Genomic DNA, 24,918 nt, shown 5'->3' on the forward strand with positions numbered 1-24,918 from the left:
GCTTTACCTGGTAGACATCATGTGATTACATCTGTAATTCCTTGGGCCATTATTTTTTTTCAATTTATTTTATTTATTTTTGGCTGCATTGAGTCTTTGTTGCCTCGCGGGCTTTCTCTAGTTGCAGCGAGCGGGGTCTACTCTTCGTTGCAGTGCACGGGCTTCTCACTGCAGTGGCTTCTCTTGTTGCCGAGCGCAGGCTTCAGTAGTTGCGGCATGTGGGCTCAGTAGTTGTGGCTCGCGGACTCTAGAGCGCAGGCTCAGTAGTTGTGGCACACGGGCTTAGTTGCTCTGCGGCATGTGGGATCTTCCCGGACCAGGGCTCAAACCCGTGTCCCCTGCATTGGCAGGCGGATTCTTAACCACTGCGCCACCAGGGAAGGCCCCTTGGGTCATTATTAACCTCTGCCATATGCCTATCTTTTACTTGTTAGGTATTTGATCTCATTGATTATGTTTTAAGATTGATCAATTATAGAATGTTGTATTTTTGGTTTTTGAAAAGGACATTGTCTTAAAATTAGTAGCATCACCACATGTCCAAGGATACCAAAGATTCAGACACTAAAATTTACTGTGCTTAATCAGACCACCACTCCAGCAAACCAGAAAGGTCTTTCTATTTGTGTATTAAACTCTGGGAATTGAATTATTTTGAGGTCAAAAATCAACTATTATTATTTCAAATGTTTCTTTTGTTTGTTTTCCATCAGAAAGTTATTTTTCTTTAAGTGTGTGGTTTTAAAAGATTGGTGCATGCCCTTCTTCACCTCCTTCCTCCATAATAGCTCTACTTTTACAGGATGTTTCCTCTGACCTTCTAGTCTTTTCTATGGCGTGTTTCTCTTCTATTGTAATGGAAATCTTTGTATCTGTGCTGGTGGTTTGGGTTCAATCTAGAGTGCCTTTGTTGGTTACCACTGAGAAAAAAGTGTGGCTCATGGGGGATTTTAAGGGGCAGGGGGCTCTAGAAGCCTGGTGTCCTAGTAGATCCCATGCAGGAGGTTGTTCTAGAGCTACCTCCATTCTGGAGTGGGACCTCATGCTTCCTAGAACAGGGACGTGTCACTTTTACTGGTGGTTTATTCCTGGGGTCCTCATTTCTTTGTTAAAGGGGTTTCTAAGTTTCCTGGTGGATGTAGTACAGGAAATAGAACCTATTGGAGACCTGACACTGAGTTGGATTCCGCTGCTTGGCAAAGCTCTTGGTACACATTGCCTTGGTCTTCATAACAGCAAAATCTTCCCTGGGAGGTGGGTGGGTGACTTCAGTTTCCTTCTGCGTGTGTTCTGGTTTTCCCTGCCTCATTCCTCTTCTCTCTGTCTCCCGGCAGGCTCGGGGACCAGTTCTACAAGGAGGCCATTGAGCACTGCCGGAGTTATAACTCGCGCCTTTGCGCAGAGCGCAGCGTGCGTCTCCCATTCCTGGACTCGCAGACCGGGGTGGCCCAGAACAACTGCTACATCTGGATGGAGAAGAGGCACCGAGGCCCAGGTGAGCCATGCCACCCCTGGGACTTGCACATGTTCAGGATCCCAGCCTGGATGCAGGCCGACTAGAGATTGTCTGGCAATCCCCGCAGCTTGGGTGTGCATGGGGGTGGCACAAGCTGTACAGGGAGCCTAGGATGCTTTCAAGAAACTCAACTGCTTCTATAACTCCAAGGTGCTCCAAGGGTGCTCCAATGATGGTGTGGGATATTGAAGCCACATTGGCAGGGAGGGGCAGAGTGAAAGAAGTCAGGATGCTTAACCCAAAAAAGGGAAGACTGAGGCCATGACAGCCCTCTTCACCTTTATAGCTTAGTGGTTATAAGCTGGAAATCCGCAGTCAGATTTTGGTTTGAGGCTGAGCTTTGTCATCAAACCTATTGCCCTCAGGTTCCTCATCTGTAAAATGGGATAATAATTGTACCTACTTCAGGACTTTGTCAGGATTATGAAAATCTTCATAAAAAGCTCATAACCTGAATTTAGCACTTAGTAAGTATGTGCTCCAAAAATGTTGGCTGTTATTGTTGATATTATTATTATTACTATTACTGTGATACTAGTCTTCTAGGCTCCAGAGAACAGAAGAAAGACCAATAGGTGGAGATCAGGGAGGTAATTATAAGAATTCAGTTTTCTGGCTCTATAAGGGTATATTACAAAAATTTGTTTTTAATTTTTTAATTTTTGGCTGTGTTTTGGGTCTTTGTTGCTGTGCGCGGGCTCTCTCTATTTGCGGCAAGTCAGGGCTACTCTTAGCTGCGGTGCGCGGGCTTCTCATTGCAGTGGCCTCTCCTGCTGTGGATCAGGGGCTCCAGGTGCATGGGCTTTAGTAGTTGTGACCCATACGCTCAGTAGTTGTGGTTCGTGGGCTCTAGAGTGCAGGCGCAGTTGTTGTGGCACACAGGTTTAGTTGCTCTGAGGCATGTGGGATCTTCCCAGACCAGGACTCAAACCCATGTCCCCTGCATTGGCAGGTGGATTCTTAACCACTGTGCCACCAGGGAAGCCCTAAAATTTTTATTCTGAAAAGTTTCAAAGCCATACAAAAGTGGAGAGAATAGTAAAATGAATTTCTATGTACTTATCACACAGCCTTAACACCCAGTGATCAACTCATAGTCAATCATTTCATTTATGCTCACCTCCCACTTTCCTCCTTGAACCCTGGTTATTTTGAAGCAAATCAAGACAGCATATTATTTCATCTGTAAATTTTTCAGTGTGTATCTCTAAATGCTAAGAACATAAATAAACATACCAACCATAGCTATCAAAGCTCAAAGTTAAAAACAAGACATTAATAGCATCAAATATTTGTTCAACATTTATTTCCCCCTATAGTTGAAATCAGGATCCAAATAGGACTCCTGCATTACAATTGGCTGATGTGTCTCTTAAGTCTCTTTAAATCTGTAGGTTTCTTTCTCTCTCTCTCTTTTTCTCTCGTTATTTGTGGAAGAAACTGGGTTGTTTGCACTGTAGGGTTTCCCAGAGTCTGGGTTTTCTCACTGCATCCCCATGGTGTTATTCCTGTGAATTGGTAAGAGCAGATTCACGTTCAATTTTTGGGGCTGGAACAGTTCCTAAGTGGTGATGTGTACGTTCATCAGGAGGTTCATGGGGTCTAGATATCACTCTTTTACTGATGTTAGCAGCCCTTGATGAAAATTGCCTAGATCCTTTATTCTATACAGGGTTGCAGAATGGTGCATTCAATTTGAGGATATCATTATTTCTTCATTTATTAGCTCTACGGCATTTATAAAGAGAAATATCTCCTCAGTAAAGTTTTAGTTATTGTGTGGTATAGTTCACATATGAAAGGATGGATAAATGATTTTTTCCCCTTTATTTATCAGTTTTCAAAATAATGAGTTGGTTCCCTAGTATTCTCCAAAGGTGATCAATAAAGTTATTTTTATTATCTTGAGTACCATCATGAATTCACAGATTTATACATTTTGGCTACATTTTAATCCATTGCAAGTATTATTCTTGATGCTTAAATTGTCCCATCTTTGGACAGTAGGGGTTTTGTCCGGTGCTAGTGTTTTGAAACTGCCTAGTAGTTTCTCTAGCATCCTTGATATCCTAATATTGGGACAAATGTTTCAGGCTCATCTTGTACATGTCCTGGCCCAGACCTAGAATCAGCTATTTCTTTAAGAAACCCTGTTTCCTCTTTTTTTTTTTTTTTTTTGTGATAAGCGGGCCTCTCACTGTTGTGGCCTCTCCCGTTGCGGAGCACAGGCTCTGGATGCGCAGGCTCAGCGGCCATGGCTCACGGGCCCAGCCGCTCCGCGGCATGTGGGATCCTCCCAGACCAGGGCACGAACCCGTGTCCCCTGCATCGGCAGGCGGACTCTCAACCACTGCGCCACCAGGGAAAACCCCTATTTCCTCTTTGTAGGAATATTATTTAGAGAGCACAATCTGGTGGTGCTCATTGCTTCTGGGTTGGTTGTTGATTCTAGGACTTTGCAGTGAGCAGAACTAAGAAATATGATTTCTTGTTTCATTATTTCTCTTTTTAAGGGAAAATACATTATGAAATTTACTGGTATTTCCCATTCAATTCAGTTTTCGACAGTTTTAACTATCTTAATTCTCTATCTCCTTTCTCCCACACCAAAAAAGGATACTGGCTCTTAATGAGGCCAGCATAATTACTTATCTGTTTTATTCTGTGATAAACACACAGCAATATCAGAATAAAATGAGACTACCATCAGTAAGGTTACTTAAATGGTTTAAGTTTTTATTTCTTTCTTTGCAATTGTTTTTTTGTCCTTAGCGTATTTCCTATTAAGGATGTAGAGTCAAATTGCTGTGTTTAAGGTCACTTAAAATAATTCCTCTGTGTGGTTGTACTACTAACTCAATACACAGTTGGATTTATTTGTTTCATTTTTGCTTTCACTTATTAGGTATTGCTGGGTTTTTTTTTTGTATTTTATGTAATTACATTTTTAAATTAACTTTTTATTTTGAAATAATTATAGATCCACAGGAAGTTGTAACTATAGTACAGAGAGATCGCCTGTACCCTTCATGCAATTTCCCCCAATGGATATATCTTGTGTAACTATAGTGTAATATCAAAACCAGAAAATTGACATGGATGAAATGTGTGTGCATAGCTCTATGCCATGTTATCACACGTATAGATTTGTGGAACCACCACCACAATCAAGATACAAAACTATTCCATCACCACAAAGATCTCCCTCATCCTACCCCTTTATAGTCACACCCACCTCTTCCTCTCTTCATTTAAATCCTTTATCCTCTCGCATTTATAACAACAGTATCTTAAATATTTCCTCTACATACATTGGAAACCACATCAGACAGATGTCTAATTCTTGCTTCAATTGTCAAATATAATTTAGAAAACTTAAGTGTCTGTTGTATTTACTCATATTTTTACTCTTTTGCTGTTGTTTCTTCCTTTCTGATGTTCCAAGATGCCTGCTTTTATAATTCCTTTCTGATTAAGTACTTTCTTTAGCCATTCTTTTTAAGTAGGTCTGATAGTAACAATTCTTAGTTTTCCTTCTTCTGAGAATGTCTTGATTTTTCCCCTCATTCCTTTTTTTTTTGGCCACACTGCACAGTATGCAGGATCTTATTTCCCTGACCAGGAATTGAACCTGTGCCCCCTGCAGTGGAAGCGCAGAGTCCTAACCTGGGCCTAACCTGGACCACCAGGGAATTCCGCCCCTCATTCCTGAAAGATATTCTTATTTTATTTTATTTTATTTTATTAATTTATTTTTTTATTGGGGTATAGTTGTTTTACAATGTTGTGTTAGTTTCTACTGTACAGAGAAGTGAAGCAGGGTTCTCTGTGCTATACAGCAGGTTCTCATTTCAAGAGTTGATCTATTTTATATATATTAGTTTATATATGTTAATTCCAATCTCCCAATTCATCCCACCCCACCATTCCCCCCTTGGTGCCCATACATTTTTTCTCTACATCTATGTCTGTATTTCTGCCTTGCAAACTGGTTCATCTGTACCATTTTTCTAGATTCCACAAATATGCGTTAATATACGATATTTGTTTCTCTCTTTCTGACTGACTTCACTCTATATGTCAGTCTCTAGGTCCATCCACATCTCTACAAATGACCCAATTTAGTTCCTTTTTATGGCTGAGTAATATTCCATTGTATATAGGTGCCCCATCTGAAGGATATTTTTTTTGTTGGATATAAAATTCTGGGATGACCGTCCTTTTATTTTAACACTTGAAAAATGTCTTGCCACTGCCTTTTGGCCTCAGTAGTTTGTGATGAGAAATCTCCTGTCATTCAGATTGTTTTCTCTTATAAGTGAGGTATCATTTTTCTCTCACTGCTTTTGAGATTTTTTTGTTATTAGTTTTCAGAAATTTGATTTTGATGCCTTGGTATAGATTTCTTTGAGTTTATCCTTGTCAGAATTCACTCAGCTTCTTGAATCTTATGTTTTTTGCCAAATTTGGAAAATTTTCAGCCGTTATTTCTTTGAATATATTTTCAGCCTCACTTTCTTTCCCTTCTCCTTCTGGGACTCCACTGGGAAAGAAAATTCTGGAACTCCAAAATGTTAGATCTTTTGTTATAGTCCCATAAGTCCCCCAGGCTCCCTTCTTTTCTCCTCCTCCTCCTCCTCCTTCTTCTTTTTTCCAATCTATTTTCTCTCAGTTGCTCAGATTGGAGGATTTCTATTATACACTCTCCAGATTCATTACTTCTTTCATCTATCCTCTACATTCTGCTGTTGAGCCCATTCATTGTGGGTTAGTTTGGTTTTTGTCATTAGTTCTTCTTTATATCTTCTATTTCTTTGTGGGACTTTATATTTTTTCATTTGTTTCAAGTGTTGATGATTGTTTGTTTGAAATATTTTTATGATGGCTACTTTAAAATCCTTGTCAGATAATTCTAACATTTGTGTCATTTCAGTGTTGGTACCTGTTGTATTTTCTCATTCAAGTTGAGATTTTCCTGGTTCTTCATATGACTGATTTTGATTGAATCCTGGACATTTTGGCTATAATGTTATGAGACTCTAGATGTTATCTAAATCTTCTATTTTCACAGACCTCCTCTGACACTGTGCTGACAGGGGAAGAGAGGTGCCCCTTGTTACTGTCGGATGAATGTGGAAGTCCATGTTCCCCTCTCGGTCTCTGTTGCCACCCTGGTGGGGGAGGAGTACCTTATTATTGCTGGGTGGGGGTGGGAATTCAGATTCCCCACTAAGCCTTCACCAATACCACCCTAGTTGGGAGGAGGAAGAGTGCCTCATTACTCTTCCTTGTGCGGGCTCCACTGACACGACGGGGGGTCAGTTTGTCACTTGACCTTCTCTGAAACTAACCCAGCAAGGGTATGCCCTGCTAGGCTGCCCCTTTCCTGGTCCTTTAGCTAGAGAGAGCAGGATTTCCTTTCTTTCTTTTTTTTTTTCAATTTATTTATTTATTTTTGGGTGTGTTGGGTCTTTGTTGCTGCACATGGGCTTTCTCTAGTTGCAGTGAGCAGGGGCTACTCTTTGTTGTGGTGCACAGGCTTCTCATTGCAGTGGCTTCTCTTGTTGCAGAGCATAGGCTCTAGGGCTCTTGGGCTTCAGTAGTTGTGGCACACAGGGTTAGTTGCTCCATGGCATGTGGGATCTTCCTGGACTAGGGCTCAAACCCGTGTCTCCTGCATTGGCAGATGGATTCTTAACCACTGCACCACCAGGGAAGCCCTGAGAGCAGGATTTTCTTGGGGCTTTTTTTGTCTACATTTGTAGGTGTTTCTGGATTATCAGCTTTTCCAGAACTCAGTCTGGGATATATAAAGCAAAAGGAATGCCCAGGGAACTCACCACCCTGTTGTTTCTTGGGTCTGAAAGTCTCTAGCTGGTCAGCCTCTTTACCTTTCAGTATCTTATTTTTGTTGTGTAAACAAAGTCTAAGAGTTTTAGTTGTACTTAGTGGGAGGAATATGGAAGAGTATATCTACTCTATCTTTCCAGAAGCAGAAGTCCCTGGGTTGCTTTTTCATTAAAATGTTAACAGCTTGGGCTTCCCTGGTGGCGCAGTGGTTGAGAGTCCGCCTGCCGATGCAGGGGACACGGGTTCATGCCCTGGTCCGGGAAGATCCCACATGCCGTGGAGCGGCTAGGCCTGTGAGCCATGGCCTCTGAGCCTGTGTGTCTGGAACCTGTGCTCTGCAACGGGAGAGACCACAGCAGTGAGAGGCCTGCGTACAGCAAAAAAAAAAAAAAAAAAAAAAAAAAGTTAACATCTTTATTGAAGTATAACTGACATACAGTACTCTGCACATATTTAACATGTACAATTTGATAAGTTTTGACATCTGTATACCTGTGAAACTATCATCACAATCAATATAATGAATATATCCATGACTCCCAAAAGTTTCCTTGTGTCTCTTGTAATTCCTCCTTCCTGTTCTTCCTCCTACCTCTACCTTATATGTCTCCCAATCCCCAGGCATGCTTTCTATACTGGAATCATATAATATCTACTTCGTTTTTTGGTGGCTGGTGGCTGGGGTCTTGACTTCTTTCACTCAGAGTAATTATTTTGAGATCATCCATGTTCTAGCATGTATCAATGATTCATTTTTTTTTATGCTGAGTAGTATTCCATTGTACGGCTATATCACAGTTTATTCATTCATCTGTTGATGGACATTTGGATTTGTTTCCAGTTTTTGGCTATTTTAAATAAAGCTGCTATGAACATTTGTGTATAAGTCTTCATATGGACTTATAATTTCATTTCTCCTTGGTAAAGTACCTAGGAGTATAACGGCTATATCATAAGGAAGGTATATATTTAACATTTTAAGAAACTGTCAGGCTGTTTTTCAAAGTGGTTGTACCATTTTATATCCATTCCAGCAAAGTATGAGAGTTCCAGTTCCTCTATATTCTCACTAACATTTGGTATGGTCAACTTTTTAAAGTTTTAGCCATTCCTATTGTTATATAGTGGTATCTCATTGTGGTTTTACTTTGCATTTCCCTAATTAATGATGTTGGGCATATTTACATGTGCTTATTTACTATCCATGTATATCCTTTGGTAAAATATTCAAATCTTTGGACCATTTTAAAATTGGGTTGTTTGCTGGTTTTCTTGTTAATGAAAATAGATACAAGACCTCTCCAAATTTGTCCTTCTTTTTTGAAGTTATTTCAGCTATTCTAGGTTCTTCGAACTTCCATAAGAATTTTATAATCAATTTGTAAATTTCTACAAAAAGTCTGCTGGGATTTTGGTTGACATTGTGTGGAGGGTTTTTTTTGATTTTTTTAAAAAATATTTATTTATTTTTGGCTGCACTGGGTCTTCGTTGTTGCGCACAGGCTTTCTCTAGTTGTGGGAATGGGGGCTACTCTTCACTGTGGTGCGCAGGCCTCCCATCACAGTGGCTTCTCTTGTTGCGGAGCACGGGCTCTAGGCACGCTGGCCTGAGTAGCTGTGGCACTCAGGCTCGGTATTTGTGGCTCACAGGCTGTAGAGTGCAGGCTCAGCAGCTGTGGCGCACGGGTCCAGCTTCTCCACGGCATGTGGGATCCTCCCGGACCAGGGCTCAAACCCATGTCCCCTGCATTGGCAGGCGGACTCCCAACCACTGCACCACCAGGGAAGCCCTTGTGTGGAGTTTATAGATCAACTTGGGGAAAACTGACAGTTCTCAATATTGAGTCATCCAACCCATGGATATTATATATCTTCCCATTTATTATTATCCCTTTTAATTTTTCTCATCAATAATTTTTAGTTTTCAATGTACAGTTCTTTCACATTTTTGTCAAATTTATCTCTAAGTGCTTAATATTTTTGATAATATTGTAAATGGATTAAAAAAATTAAATTTCTGAGTTTTCTTTGCTAGTATACAGAAATACGATTATTTTTTGTGTATTCACTTGAATCCTACAATCTTGCTGTACTCATTTATTAGTTCTAGAAGCTTTCTATAGATTCCACAGCATTTTCTACATAGTTGATTATTTTAGTGAATAAAGAAAACTTTTCAATATCTATGTGTTTTATTTATTTTACTTCTCTATTGCACTGGCTGGAATGTCCAGTACAATATTAAGTAAACATGGAAAGAGTGGACATCCTTATGTTGTTCCTGATCTTAAGGTGAAAGCATTCATTCTTTCATTATTAAGTATGATGTTAGGTGTAGGTTTTTTTTGTTTTTTATTTGTTGCCATACTGCATGGCATGCAGGATCTTAGTTCCCCAACCAGGGATCAAACCCCTGCCCCCTGCAGTGGAAGTGCGGAGTCTTAACCAGTGGACTGCCAGGGAAGTCCCAGCTGTAGGTTTTTTGTAGTTGCTCTTTATCAGATTGAGGATGCTCCTGTTTCTAGTTTGACAGTTTTAAATCAGGATTGGATGTTGGTTTTTGTCAACTGATTTTGCTGAGTCTATTGAGATGATTATGTGGTTTTGCTTTTGTAGTTTGTTAATATGATGAGTTACATTGATTGTTTTTTTTTAAAATTTATTTATTTTATTTATTTTTATTTTTGGCTGTGTTGGGTCATCATTGCTGCATGCGGGCTTTCTCTAGTTGTGGCAAGTGGGGACTACTCTTTGTTGTGGTGCGCAGGCTTCTCATTGAGGTGGCTTCTTGTTGCGGAGCACGGGCTCTAGGTGGGCGGGCTTCAGTAGTTGACGGCATGCAAGCTCAGTTGTTGTGGCTCACGGGCTCTAGAGTGCAGGCTCAGTAGTTGTTGCGCATGGGCTTAGTTGCTCCGTGGCATGTGGGATCTTCCCGGACCAGGGCTCAAACCCATGTCTCCGGCATTGGCAGGTGGATTCTTAACCACTGCACCAACAGGGAAGCCCATATTGCTATGTTTTTAAGTGTTCTAATATTTTCTTCTCCAGTGTCTAATCTGACATTAATTCCATCCAGTATGTTTTTAATCTCACACGTTGTAGTTTTCATTTTTAGAAGTCAAATTGGAGTCTTTTAAAACAAACTGTTTTTAACTTTTAAACATATGGAATACAAATAATAACTTTTAGTATTCTTGCTGCTAATTCTAACATCAGTGTCAATTCTGGCTTGGTTTCAATTGATTTTTTTCCCCCTCTCATTGTAGGTCATATTTTCTAGCTTCTTTACATGCCTTGTAATTTTTGATTGGATGTCCAACTTTGTGAATTTTACCTTGCTGGGTACGGTATATATTTTTTATTCCTGTAAATATTCTGGAACTTTGTTTTGGTTCACTGTCAAGTGACTTGGAAACAATTTGATCTTTTCTTATCTTGCTTTTAAGATTTGTTAGGTGGAACTGGAGCAGTGCTTAGCCTAGGGCTAATTATTCCTCATTAGTGAGGCAAGACCATTCTGTGTACCCTACCCAGTACTCCATGAATCATGAGACTTTCCCAGCATGCTTGTGGGAACAGACTATTCTCAGCCCCTTGTGCAAACCAGGCACACCTCTGTTCTTACAGGTGGTCCTTTCCTCTGCATTGAGTAGATTCCTTACAAGCATGCTCTCATCAGTACTGAGCTGAATACTTGAAGGGGACCCTTTGTGTATCTCCACAGTTCCTTCTCTGTGCCGCTTTCTTCTTTTTACTATTCTTTTCCTTGAATTCTAGTTACCTTGGTCTTCCCAGACTCTCAGCTCTTTCTCTTCAGTTCAGACTCAGGAAGTTGGCTGGGTTCTACCCATGTTCCTCCTCCTTGTGCTGCACTCTGGAAACTCTCTCAAGGAAGTAAGCCCAGGCAGTCATAGGACTCATCTTGTTCATTTCCAGTATCTCAGGGATCATGGTCCTTCATTGCCTGATGGCCAGTGTCTTGAAAACTCTTGTTTCATTTTTTTCTCTGTCTTGGCTTCAGGTGGGAAGGTAAATCTGGTCCTTGGTAAACCATTTTAGCTAGAAGCAGATGTTTGTTTTTATATTTTAATTTAATTTAATAATATAAAATATTTACATGGTTCTAAAGTCAAATCTACAAAGCATGGTATATTCAGAGAGAGTCTAGCTCTATTCTATCTCTGTTCTTTTACCCTGTTCCTTTCTTCTTTCTAAAGGCAACTTTCTCTTCTTCTTGTTACTATTATTCTGTTTTTATTTTCCCTGTAACTTCTTTAAAAAATTAATTTTTGGTTTATCTTTCCATTAAAAAACTCTATGCAAGCACACAACATATATGTATGTATATATATATGTGTATATCCCCATTTGTTAAAGAAATGATAGCTAGGCTACGCTTATGAGCTGTATGACCCTGCACCAGTTACTTAATCACTGCTTTCCTCACTATCCTCATCCTTTAAATGTCTCGTAGGCTTTTTGTCACAATGAGATAGCATTGAGTATAAGGTGCTAGCCTAGAGCAGAGTAAGAGCTCAGTAAATGTTAGCTACTGTTACTCTGTCAGCTTTTGAGTGTGATGGGACCAGTGAGGGTCTTGGGAACCTCTGGACCAGAAGAAGCAGGCAGCATTATGGATTTGAGGTCTACCTTGCCTGGGCAGTCCTGGCACAGGGGACACTGAAATTGAATCTTAGAGAGAAGCTTACAGGGAAGAATGGGAGGGGAGGCAGGAAAGGGATGGTCGGGGAGCCAGACAGAGAGCCACGCCGAGTGCTGTCACGTGGTGCCAAGTGCCCAGGACTCCAGACTTTCAGGGAAGAGAAGAGGCACTGTGGCCTGGGGTGGTTCAGGAATGCTCCACTGAAGAGGCGGTCCATGAGATCAGGGCAGCTCTTATATAAGCCAGGAGAAGAGAGGATGACAGAGCACTAGGAAATGACATGGCTATAAGTGCTTGGGAAATACATCTTCCCCACTCCTGAAGCCCTACCCGGGGCTTATCACTCATCTCTCCAACTCTGAAGTTGGTCCAAATTGGCATCCTCAGCCACAAACATTAATGGAGCACCTATTATGTGCTGGGCCCTGGGGAAATAAATATGAGTAAGATTTGATCTTGTTCGAAGTTCCTTATGTGGGAGTTTTTCAAACTACAGTTGTCTTGGTGAATCTCTATTATTCTGGTTCGGTAGGATTGGACTGGAACCAAGCTGCCATCTGCCCTTTTCGATAACTACTTCTGTAATTCTGATGCCCAGTCTTGGTGAAGAATCCCAGGCTCACGAGCAGGTGTAGTCACTGCCTCTTTCTTCCAACTCCCATTGCCCTCCATTTCTCCGTCCTCTCCGTAGGCTCTCCTTCAAACCCAAGCAGGTGGATGGGGTGGGTGGCTGGGATGCAGATGACACCTATTCACTCTTGGGACCGAGGGTGGACAAATTGGCATAAGTATATAACAGGAAGGTAGATTTTGATTCAAAATAAGGGCAAGGTGAGGCTCTTTATCACAGTAAGAGTTGGCCAACAGTCTGTCCTGTGAAGTAATGAGCTTTCTGTTGTGGGGAGCCTCGGGCCACCTCCCTGGGCTGCTGCAGGCAAAGCCCTTCTCTGGGTGGGCTTGAATGCCACCACTCAGCTCTGGTCCGGGGAAGAGGAAGCCATTCTGTTTCTTCTTTTCACATCTGTTCCCATCCCATTTCATCTTCTGAATTCTTAATGGCTCATGCTGTGTCTGTCAGAGATGCTCATACACTCAGGACCCACCTGCTGAACGTAGGCCACGCATATAACAAGTGATTTGCCTGGAGTCTGCCGACTGCACAGGCACCGAGCTCATCCTGCTGAATTTTCCTCTGAAGCCAGTTCTCCCACCATCCAGTGTATGAGTTCCCATGTGGATGTGCGTGTGTGCATGTGCGTCCGTCATGCTTGTGCTTGCACCTAAGTGTACCTGGAGTTGCAGATCAAAGTAATAGCAAAGCAGTTTGCTCAGTGGGGTGTGTGAATGGAGAAGTTGCTGTGGCCTTGGTTAAGGGGAGGATTGGTCCCCCCTCTTGTCTACCGCCTCCCCCTTCCCCTCTTCCATATCCCCCCTAGCCCCAGGCTCCCTCCTCCAGGTTAATTTCCCGGGCCCAGCTGTGCCTCTATCCTCCCCCTCCCCCCTCCTCTTCCTCCCTCCTCATCCACCACACACATGGGCTTGAGTTATGTGCCTCCTGTTCTAATGAGATAAACAATATAACTCTCACGGGGCTCTGCTCATCCCTCTATAAGTGGAACTCCAGGGCTGAACGTGTTGGCCCTGTAAAGGCACCCTGGTGCCTGCCAGCCCAGGGAGGAGGGCAAGGAAGGGGGCGGGAGCCCTGAGAGAGTTCTTGGGGCCATTTGCTTGTTGATATGAGTTGAAGCAGACATCAAAGGGAGGCCTGTTTCCACCCTTGTGGCTAAAGGAGCAAAGAGCAGCCTTGTCATGTCACGTGGGCAGAGAGTCCAGGCTCGTCTAAGTCAGCTAATTCATGATAATTAATAACTGACATTTGTACAATGCTTCATGGTTATAAAGAGCTTCTTCTTGAATATGAGCTAATCCCCACGACAGTCCTTGTAAGGTAGGTATTATTACCGCCCTTATCTTACAGGCAAAGAGACAGGCTCAGATAGGTGTGGTGAGATTTCCAAGGTAGCAGGGAATGGGGGTATGAGGACTCGCCCTTGTCCTCTGCACTGTGGAGCTTCTCCAATCTACTAGAGAAAGTTAAAGAATGAAATAAAGACAATCCCTTCTTCTGGACATTCAAACTACTTACTAAAATGGACTCTCCTGGGAGAGTGGACCTGCAGCTACAAGCTGAGTGGCCCCAGGCAGCTGACCAACAAGTGTGGTGACCGCAGTCTCAGGGAGGGTGGAGGACTTGGACGAGCACTGACAGTTTTGACCTCTTGTCACTTAGACCTTTTGCGTATGCTGGTCTGGACCAGTTCCTTCTCACTAACCTGCTTTTGGTCAGGCTGGAAATACCATGAAGCAGCGTGTGGGGCAAGAAAGAGCCTAAGGCACAGAGGCTCCCGTCTTGGCGTGGGTGGGGTGGGTTCTGTGCTCCGTTCAAGGGGTCCTTCCTGGACGGTTTGGATGTGGATGGAGGAGTCTCCTGGAGCCAGGAACAGCAGGGGCTAAGGGTCATTCACTTCCCGCGTTTCTGAGGCTGGTTCAGTTCTGGTTGAATTTATTTGATAAGTATTTCTTGATCTGCCCGCCAGGCGCTGTGCTAAGCACTGGGGATACTTGAGGTGGACATGGTTCCTGCCACCCTGGATCCTATAAAACCAGTGGAGAGGATAGTCTAGGAAGCAGGCAGTTAATGACAGTGGCTTGGGAAAAATACAGGGAACCTTGGGAATCTACTGGAAAAACCATTAGACTAGTCTTGTTACATCAGAGAGGACATCCAGGCAGTAACTAGATGATGCTTAGACATCCAGAGGTTCTTTGTCAGCTATTGTAACAAGCTATAGAGTTCTTAAAAAGAAAAGAGTTGCTCAATTCCCCCACCCACCTACGTTTGGATTGGGTAGCTCTGGCATGGATTTGGGGCATTGGTGTTAATAAGAAGTTCTCCAGGTGATTTTGGCTTCAGCCTGGATTAAGAATTGCTAATCCAAGATAAGTGGGATTATGGGACCCGTTCTGGGATATGGAGCAGCAGGCCAGCCCTTGTACTTGGCCTTCTCTGGGATCTTGGGGAACACCAGCCCCAGAAGTGGCCAAAACATCTGGAAGGGACTCTGACTCAATGTACCCATTCAGGAATTATGGGGTGAGAGGTGACATGGCCCTGGAGTGAAACACACCAGAAACATCAAACTATTCCCAGTGATGCCTTCCCTCAAACAGAGGTCAAAAGTGGACCTCATATGGGAGCGAGACCAAGCTTATTTTTTGGATTCATTGTGTCTTCTATGAATCGGTCACAAGTCTGGTCCTCAGAGCTCAAGGCACTCAGAGCTTCAGGATCCTCCTACTGTGCAGAAGACCTTACAGTTATCAACAAAGTCAAGTGTTAGAAGGACTCTAGGACATGATGAGCCCTTAGCTCCTAACATCAGAAGTATCTCTGGAGCCTGTAGGCTCTATCACCCTTGATGGTTTCTAAGAATCACAGGGGGAAGGGTCAGAACCTCCAGCTTCTTCACAGCCTAGCAACCTGTGGGAGCAGCTGTGTGATTAAAAACGAAACTTAGCACATAGAAAGAATTGGAAAATTTTGTTTCCTTTAACGCTGGTCCTCTGCTTTGGACCCAAATCTATGCATGGGTAGAGATGAGAAGTACAAATGAAAAATGAATGAATGGATGTGTAGCAATGAAACTTTTGTAGGTTTTTCTCTGAAAAATGCAAAAATGAAGCCGTTTTTTTCTCTTAACTTTTAAACCCCCCAAAATGGAAGACAGCAGATGGGAATAGGGTCCTGATGTTTTCTACTCATGGTCCTAGGTCTAGGAAGTGCCCCTCTCATAGGAGGCTGCCTGTCTCTAACAGCCGTCACATGCCATGTTTACTACAGAAGACCGAGTTGTGACTTCCATGAAAGTGAACTGGAACATATTCTTCCATTCACTCACTCACTCACTCACTCACTCACTCATTCATTCATTCATTCTGCAAATGTTTAGTCTGATTCTTCTCTGTGTCAGCCACAGTTCTGGTTCTGGGGATTGTGACCTGAACAAGACAAAGTTCCTGTCCTCACCAGGCTTTCACTCTAGCAGGGGTGGGTCAGTGGGCTTGCTGGTTCATTTTGGGGTGCATTGAGCAGTCTTTTTAATCTGCTAACCGCCTAACCAGTCTTCAGCCCTCTTCCTCTCCCCTCAGCCTCCACCCGCTGCCCTTTTCTCTGGGAACAAACCAGGGTCTAGAGCAGGGAGTCCACATTCCTCCAAGGCCTCTGGCTGCCCACGAGAGTGTTGTCTGTTGAGCAGGAAGGCTCCTCATGGGGCGCTCGGCATGACAGATGCTGCTGCTGTGGAGCTTTCGTGTCAAAAGCCAAATCTCAATGGTGATTCTTGTTGGGAGACCATGTGACACATGAGGCCAGCCGCTGAACTCCTGCCCATTTTTTTTTTGTAACGCCCAGGCTGGTGGGCAGGGCTGTACAGGGCTGCTGGCTATGCAGGCTTACATTCTGATGGAGGTGGCACAGGGATCCCTTTGGCTTCAGCGAGCTGCCAGCAGCTATCAGTGGGTGGAAGAAGCCCACTTCTTCAGTGGGTAGGAGATCTAGCGCCTTGATCCTGTTTCCTTGAAATGTTTCCCAATCCAGGCTGTCCGTAGGTAGACAGAATGACTTCTGCTGCTCCCCCTTGAAGGGAACCTGCTTGGCCTGGACAGAGGGGCAGTTGATGCGCAGTAGCTGGATATGCACTGCCTTGGAAACACTGTGATGAGGGTAAATCTGGAAAAGTCCTTCTTGTGGTTTGGAGGTCCCTCTGATTTTCTTCCTAGGCCAAGAGAGCAGAACTGATTTTGGTCACAGTGATGGCTCATTTTGGCCTGTGTCTACTGAGGCAGCATGGTAGAGCAGACAGAGCAAGGGTCCTGGGGTCAGATGACCTAGATTCTGCCTGGGCCCTACCATCTACCAGCTGTGTGACCTTGACAAGTCACTTCACGTCTCTGGGCTTTACTTTCCTCACTGTGAATGAGAAGGTTAGATCCAGCCTGGAGCCTTTAATCTTTACACTGTCTCTGTCCACAGGCCTCGCCCCGGGCCAGCTATACACGTACCCTGCCCGCTGCTGGCGTAAGAAGAGACGATTGCACCCACCTGAGGATCCGAAGCTGCGGCTGCTGGAAATAAAACCTGGTCAGTGCCCTGTGGAGCTTGGCTGGGCCAGCGATGGGAGAGGTCGGGGGTGCTGGGCTGGCTGAGGACAAGGTTGCTCTGCCGCTTTGTCCATAGAGCTGAGTTTTCCAGGAGAGTGAACGTGCCTACATGGCGCTCTCAGGAATAAACACATCCACGTGCCCCCAGCCTCACCAAGCTTCTCTCCCTCTAGGTGTTTCGGGCCTTCCCCTTCCTCTTGTCTTTCTCTTGCCACCCCAGGAGAGGAGAGCAAGCAGGCACAGTGTGGGAACAGGCCCAGGATGAATGACTTTCCCAACAGAGCTGAAGGAGCTGCAGCTCTTTTGGGCCAGGTGATACCTTCCCATGGCTTCAAGTAAGGAAAACTTGTCCGAGGCTGTTTCAAAGGAGGACAGTGCACCATGTACCCTCTCCCACCCTTACTGGAAATGAGCTAATGGAGCATCTTACACGAGTGGGGCCAGTCACTAAAAATAGAACCCATCTTGGACATGGAAATGAGAGAGTTTGAGTTCAAAATTTGCCTCTAGGTGATGTTGATTGCTTTGTGGCCGTGCAGAAGGAATTGGTTAGTTTTCTTGACTACTGATCTGTTATTACACTTCTGAGCGGGTGGCAGTCTTCAGACCTTGCTGCAGCAAGGCCAAGTGATTGCCCTGGGTCCTTAGCTTTAAGGGAATGTCTGGTTTGGGGGATGCCAGAGCTGCGACATGACTCAGAGTGGTGGCAACAGTGCTGTTAAGTGGGGCAAAGGCAGAGCTGACATGCCCCCTCCCACTGTCACCAAACAACACAGGCCTGTCAAGGCCAGCTGCCTGGCAATGTTACCTCACTCCTGCCTTTTCACACTGGCTCCTTAGGCTGTGTTTTTTCTGCAAAATCTCTACTTAACGGTTCTTCGGGATGCTTTCTCACAGGTCCCTTGTTAAGCACTCTTCAAGTTTTCACCCTAACTCACATTTCACTTGTGCAAAAGTTTTATTTATTAGGGGCGGATGCTCCACCCAAGTTCTCAAATGGCCTTGGACAATTTACAGACCCTTGCAGACACTCCAGGGTGATGACTGGGGCTGTCCCAAACTCCCTGAGATGCAGGCTGTAGGAGAGCCAAGTCTCCTGGATCACGATTGTGAGCCACATGTGTCATTTTACATTTTCTAGTAGCCACATTTAAAAAAGGAAAAAGAAACAGGTGAAATTAATCTTAACGATAGATTCTATTTAACTTAACATATGACTAATATCATTTCAGCGTGTAATCAGTATAAAAATTATGAACGAGGTATTGTACTTTTTTTGGTATTGTTTTTTAATTCCATTGTGTATCTTTTAACACATTTCATTGCAAACTAGCCACATTTTAAGTGCTTGATTGCCACACATGGCTAGTGGTCCCCATATTAGCCAGAGTGGTTCTAGAATTACACTCAAAGTATAATCCAGGGCTTCCCTGGTGGCGCAGTGGTTGACAGTCCACCTGCTGATGCAGGGGACACAGGTTTGTGCCCCGGTCCAGGAAGATCCCACGTGCCGTGGAGCGGCTGGGCCCGTGAGCCATGGCTGCTGAGCCTGCGTGTCCAGAGCCTGTGCTCCACAATGGGAGAGGCCACAACAGTGAGAGGCCCGTGTACCGCAAAGAAAAAAAAAAAGGATAATCCAGTTAAGGATTACCTCATCACTCATCCGTGCCACTTCCAAGAGACCAGGACTCAGACCACTTCCAGATCTGGGACAACAAAGGAGGAAGCCCATACCTGCAAAATAATACCTACGAAGCTCCTAGGTGATAATACCAAAATACTGCCAAGCTCCCAGGTGATGCCTGTGCTGCTGAGCTCCCCTTGACAGGCTCTAGGAATGCAGTTATGTCTATGATTCTTGGAGCCTCCCTTGGGCTCTACCATCAGTAGAGTTCTCAGAGGAGAGAGTTCCCCTGACTTGTGAGAGACTGGACACCGGCCTGGAGAGGAATTGTCTCAAGGCATGAGTTTCCTTCCACGTCAGACCTTTCTATGCATAATAAGGAGATGCCACAAGCAATTTGTCATGCCAGCACCCGGTTTGTCCCTCCTGTCTTCCTTTGCGTCCCTGCCTGAGCCCAGCCAGTGGCGGGCAGCTTTCAGCAACAAAGGCCAGGGTTAAACATGGCTTAGACTTGTCCTTGACCCCAGGTCTTCAGAGCTGAGAGCTTTGTCAGGAAACCAGGTCAGGGCAAGGGGAGGGGGTGTCCACTCAGGAATCTGAGGGACCTCGGAGCAGGTCTGAGGGCAGGGCTGCAGAGCCCCCGCCCAGCACAGAGCTCATCTATGGCATCACAGGGTGGCGAGTGGGGAGCCCATCATGGCTGCTGTGAAGTCGTTTGTTCCTGGGCTAAACTTACACTGATGGAGTCCTCCCTAGGCCTGCAGTCCTCATCCCATCTCCCTCACTGTGAATATGCCATCCTGCCTATGTTTCTTTACTACTTGCTGAAAATAAAAATGTGTCTGTGTGTGGGTGGGATGAGGATGACAGCTGGGGCGAGCTCTTTGGAATTTGAAAGCATTCTCAACGTCCCTGGACCTATGTGTTTCTCACGCCTGACATCACCCCTCCGATCAGTCCTGAATAAACATCTTGCAAACCTCCCACTTGCCTGGGCATCTGAAGGACAACACACGCAACATCATTTCTCTCCGCTGACTGACAGCGGAGTTCAGTGTTCTCTGCAGCTTGCACCTGGCTGCAGAGGTGCACGCAGGGTGTTTCAGGGCACAGCCATCACAACTCAGGCAACGCGAAGAGGGGCAGGAGCCTGGTGCCAGAGAGGGGCCTCCCCTGGACCGTTCCCCCAGGAATGGAGCTCTGCCCTTGCAAAGGGGAAGCTGAGCTGGCAGGAGACAAAGGTGGGTAGTGAATATCCACCAGAAGGCCCTGAAGCTGGGCAGATGTTGGGCAAAAGCCAGCTGATTAAAAAAGAGCCTTTAACTTCACTTTTTTTTTATGAATGAGGAAAAAGGGCTGGGAACAAACTTTTAACTTGTGTCTTTCTGGGTTAAATCCTCAGATAGTCTGCTTCGATCAGTTTAGCATCTTCTGACCCCAGACCTTTTGGTCCCTGTGGTCTGGAGCAGATTTTATCTTTGTTTTAGAGGTTGGGAAACTGTGGCACTGAATTAGGAAGTTAATTTCCCAAGGGGCTATCAGTGGTGAAGCCAAGGAAAAGAACCCTATGGGGGAACCTGTTGGAACTGGCGCCATGTTGCTCCAGGACTCAACACGCACATTCATCCTGGTGTCTCAGACCTGTAGGGCTCCCGGAATGTACCTGAGGCCTTGTAATGCCCTTCCGCTCCGGGACACTTAGGGAGCAGCCTGGCTCTTTGCCACCCTTGCCAAATTCCAAGGGTGATGGGAAGGAAGGCAGCCAGGAACAGGGTTCTGGTTCTTTCTCTTCGTTTTTTTTTGGCAGCCACCCAGTGACTGGGCATGAATGACCGGGACAATCACCACCCTACCACATGTTGGGGGAACGTGAACAGTCAGGCAGGGCCCCTCAGGGGATGGTAGGCTAGGGTACGGCCCCAAAGCAGAGGGTGCCATAGCTGGCCAACAAGCAAGTCTCAGGGGCCCTCGGAGGGGTGCCCCCCAAGGGGGCGGTCCAGGCAGAGGCCTGAGTCCCACCTGTGAGGGCAGCGGTGGAGAGGCCTGCTTTGCCTGCCTAGGGTGCTGTCCCTGCCGCACTGAACTGCCAGGACTCTACAGATGGGAGCAGGCTGTGGCCAACTTCCCCAGCTTTTGAAAATCCTGCATCTTAATTAGTTCCCTACTGCTTTTGTACATGGCCCACATTTTAATAATCTCCGGGCTTCTTCCACCGTTTTCTCTCTGATGTTCGGCGCGATTTCTCTTCTCCTCGAGGCAGTCCCCCCGACTCCTCCAGCACCCTCCCAGCCCGGGAACAACTTACGGAACGCTGCCGATGTGCCAAGCATGTGGCCTGAGATCGATGAGCCTGTCAGCTGGCTCCCTCTGCCCCGCCTCCCCGTCTCCCGTGTGCGCCTCACAGGGATGAGCCAGGTGGGGTGGGCAAGACTGGGGGAGGCGGGGGCAGGGACCCGTGGAGCCCCCAGCCAGGTGTGAGCCAACGGACAGCGTGACCTTCCCCTGGCCCACAGAGGAGTCTGGCTGTGTCCTTCCAAGGGGGAAGGACGCTGAGCTCCCACCCCACATGTCAGTGCTTATCTGTCTCTGCGAGGGGGTTCCTTGAGCGTGGTATGGCGGGGAGAATGGATGCCTTCAAGTGCATCAGGGGGAAATGACCAGTCATTTATCTCTTTCCTGCAGTGTCAGAGCTGCAGCCATCCATCCTGGAGGCCGGCAACAGCAGCTTTTTCACAGCTCTTGTTGGCCTCGTGAGCTGGAGAGAGGTGGGCAGGCCACTCCGGCCCCTGCTTTGTGCCCTCCTGGCAGTCTGGGGGAAGGCGCTGGGTCCGGGGGACTGGGCCTGGGCCTATGACACTGCTCGAGTCTCGCAGGGCTCTGGGAGCCTGGGCTGGCCCAGGAAATGGGCGGCAGCTGGGAGTCGGCTGGGTGGCGGCGTGCACAGCTGCTGCAGAGTTTCCATGGCTGGGTTTTTCAGTTGGACCTGGGGGAACCATGTTTAGAGTGTAGGTTGTAAGGCTGTCGCCCTGTTACGCCAGGGCCTTTTCACTTGTATCTCTCCCTGCTGGAAGGCGCACCCAATCCTTCATCTGTGTCCCCAACACCCAGCACCGGACTTGGCACATGATAGGTGGACAGCAAAGATTTATTAAAGGGATGAAGGAAAGAAAAGTGCCTGGTGTCTGTTCCCAAGCTTGAAGAACATGGCTTAGCTCTCATCATGCCCATTGCACGGATGAGGGAGATTGAGTGGGAGAGGCGGAGCCTTCGGCCGCTGACCTGGCCTCCCCAACTAGCACCCAGCCTGGCCCGTGGGGCCTGTCCCAGCTTTGCCATCTTGCCTCTCTTTGGTTTTAGCCCATAGGGGCCTTCATTATGTCGAACAGCTGTGCTCTGCAGGAGACAAGCCCTCAAATAGGAATCACAAGGCCTGGGTTCAAGTCCAGACCTCTCCACCCACTGGCTGTGTGATTTTGGGCAGTCACCTAACCACTCTGGCCTTGATTCTTCATCTGAAATGCAGATCATGGCAGCTGCTCTGCTTGTTTCCCGGGGTTGTTCTGAGGGTCCAGTGGGAGGGTGGAGCTGGAGGACTTGGCACTATGATGCCACCTCCACGCAGTGCTGCTAGGTGGGCCAAGGGGGCCTCAGCCGACCCTGTTCTGTCCCCAGCATGTGCTCATTGCAGGCAGCTCACTGCCCAGCTGGAAGAGTGTGTGCTGTCTGGCCAGAATGGGAACACAGTCTGCGTTAGAGTCTTTTTTTTTTTTCTTTTTTTTTTTGCAGTACGCGGGCCTCTCACTGTTGTGGCCTCTCCCGTTGAGGAGCACAGGCTCTGGACACGCAGGCTCAGCGGCCATGGCTCACGGGCCCAGCCGCTCCGCAGCATGTGGGATCTTCCCGGACCGGGGCACGAACCCGTGTCCCCTGCATCGGCAGGCGGACTCTCAAACACTGTGCCACCAGGGAAGCCCTGCCTTAGAGTCTCTTAAAAGCCCGAGTCTAGTATCTTCTATCCTGAGGAGAAAAGACCTGGCGTCTGGCTGTGGGATCTACCTTTCCCAGAACCACAGCTTGCCCAAGCTCACCCCTTGTGTCCCAGAACTGAGTCCTCTCGCATACATTGTCCAGAGCACAGAGGTAAACTTGGAAGGCTTCCTCTCTGTTTTACTAACGCCTGTTATCCCGTGGCGCTGGGCCAGGCCTGTCTGGCTGGGTCTTTTCTCCTGCCCTTGGCCTAGGCTGATCTGCCTTCTTCTCTGAGAACCGTTCCTCTGTGGACTTGCTCCGGTATGGCTCTGTACCTGTGCCCCTTGGCACTGGCCACCCAGCCTCCTTCACTGTGTGGGGATGCCCCCTGCTCAGGGGCTAGGGGCCTGCCCTCTGGCTGTATCTAGCAACCAGGACATAGGCACCATGAGGACAGGGCCCTCTCCTAAGCGCCGGCTCGTTGGCGGGGCTCCACACCTACTGCAGTCACTCCTAACTAGTCTCCTCACTCTGCCCTCACCTTCCTTCAGTTGACTTCACAGTGATCCTGTTAAAATATAGCCATCATCAACCTAAATGCCCACCAACAGACGGATGGCTAGAGAAGATGTGGTGCATATATATAATGGAATATTACTCAGCCATAAAAAGGAACAAAACTGGGTCATTTGTAGAGACGTGGATGGACCTAGAGACTGTCATACAGAGTGAAGGAAGTCAGAAAGAGAAAAACAAATATTGTATATTAACGCACATATGTGGAACCTAGGAAAATGTTACAGATGAACCAGTTTGCAAGGCAGAAATAGAGACACAGACATAGAGAGCAAACATACGGACACCAAGTGGGGAAAGCGGGCGGGGGGAGTAGTGGTGGTGGTGGGATGAATTGGGAGATTGGCTTGACATATATACACTAATATGTATAAAATAGATAACTAAGAAGAACCTGATGTATAAAAAAATAATAAAATAAAATTAAAAAAATATACATAGGCATCATAATGTCACCCTTTGCTTGAAACTACCAATGGCTTCAGAATTAGAAGTCAGCATTCTCGCAATGGCCTACACAGCTGTTCAGGCCCCAGAACTCTCTGAACTGGGCTCCTACCCTTTCCCTGGCTCACTGTGCTCTGGGCAGACAGGCCTCAGTTTCAGGGCCTTTGCGCGATGGCGCCTTTGCTTAGGACGTCCTTTCCTATTAGCCGCGTGGCCTCCTTCCTGCTCCTTCAGGCTCGTGCCTTCCTGGCCACATCTAAAAGTGGAACCGCCCTCCCATAACCCCCGATGCTCCAGCTTCCCCTCCTCTGCTCTGTCTCCAGAACATTGATTACCATCTGCCATACTGTGGGTCTTGCTTGTTTATGTCTTGTTTCTCCCCCACTAGAATGTAACTTCTATGAGGGCAAGAATTTCTGTCTCTTGTTCACAGCTGTGTCCTTAGCACCTAGAACAGAGCCTGGTACATAGTAAGTGCTCAATAATTATTTGTAAAATGAATGAGTAGAGCAAGGCCTCTTCCACATGGTGCTGCTGTGATTTCCAAATCTGCAGCATGGGCCCCCCTGGGATCGGAGCAGCATCTCGGCCTGTGAGCTGAGTCCCGTCCTCAGCCTCCTCTGTCCTCTTAACTGCTCCAGACTTGGCTTCCTCGCTTCCATTCCCCCTGGGCCCATGCCCAGTTGCAGGGAGCTGCGTCTCACCATGTCTGATGGTCTGAGAGCGTCAGAAGGTGAGGAGTTTTGCTGAGAAGTGCAAGGAGAAGGAGACTTTAGAAGGGGAAAAGGGGGGCTCACATGAATTGAGCATCGTCCCTGTGCAGACGCTGTATATCCGTTATCTCATCTGGCCCTGTAAAAACACCGGGAAGTGGGCTTTGTTGTACCGGTGAGGAGATCAAGGCCAAGTGTGCAGTGTAGGGTACAAGAGCTGAGATTTCACCCCAGACAGCTTCTTGCACTTTCCAGCAATCTGTATTCCCTTGAATCATTTCACCACTCAGTCCATTCCCACCGTCCTTCCGCTCCCTCACCTTCCTGCTAAGTTGTATTG

General features: G+C 46.3%; 1 protein-coding gene across 2 annotated transcripts in view; it reads left to right on the forward strand.

Moving 5' to 3' along the window:
- Positions 1–24,918, forward strand: part of DPF3 (double PHD fingers 3) — a 266,033-nt gene that overhangs the window by 107,198 nt on the left and 133,917 nt on the right. For both annotated transcript variants that reach the window (XR_010942065.1, XM_067731443.1), the window contains exons 2-3: positions 1,335–1,495; positions 17,122–17,229. Coding sequence is in view for 1 of the 2 variants with exons in the window: in XM_067731443.1 (XP_067587544.1) it covers positions 1,335–1,495; positions 17,122–17,229 (269 nt within the window). In the remaining variant the exon portion in view is untranslated. The remainder of the gene's footprint in view (positions 1–1,334; positions 1,496–17,121; positions 17,230–24,918) is intronic.

Source organism: Pseudorca crassidens, chromosome 1 (genome assembly GCF_039906515.1).
Source record: "Pseudorca crassidens isolate mPseCra1 chromosome 1, mPseCra1.hap1, whole genome shotgun sequence".
Lineage (NCBI taxonomy): Eukaryota > Metazoa > Chordata > Mammalia > Artiodactyla > Delphinidae > Pseudorca > Pseudorca crassidens.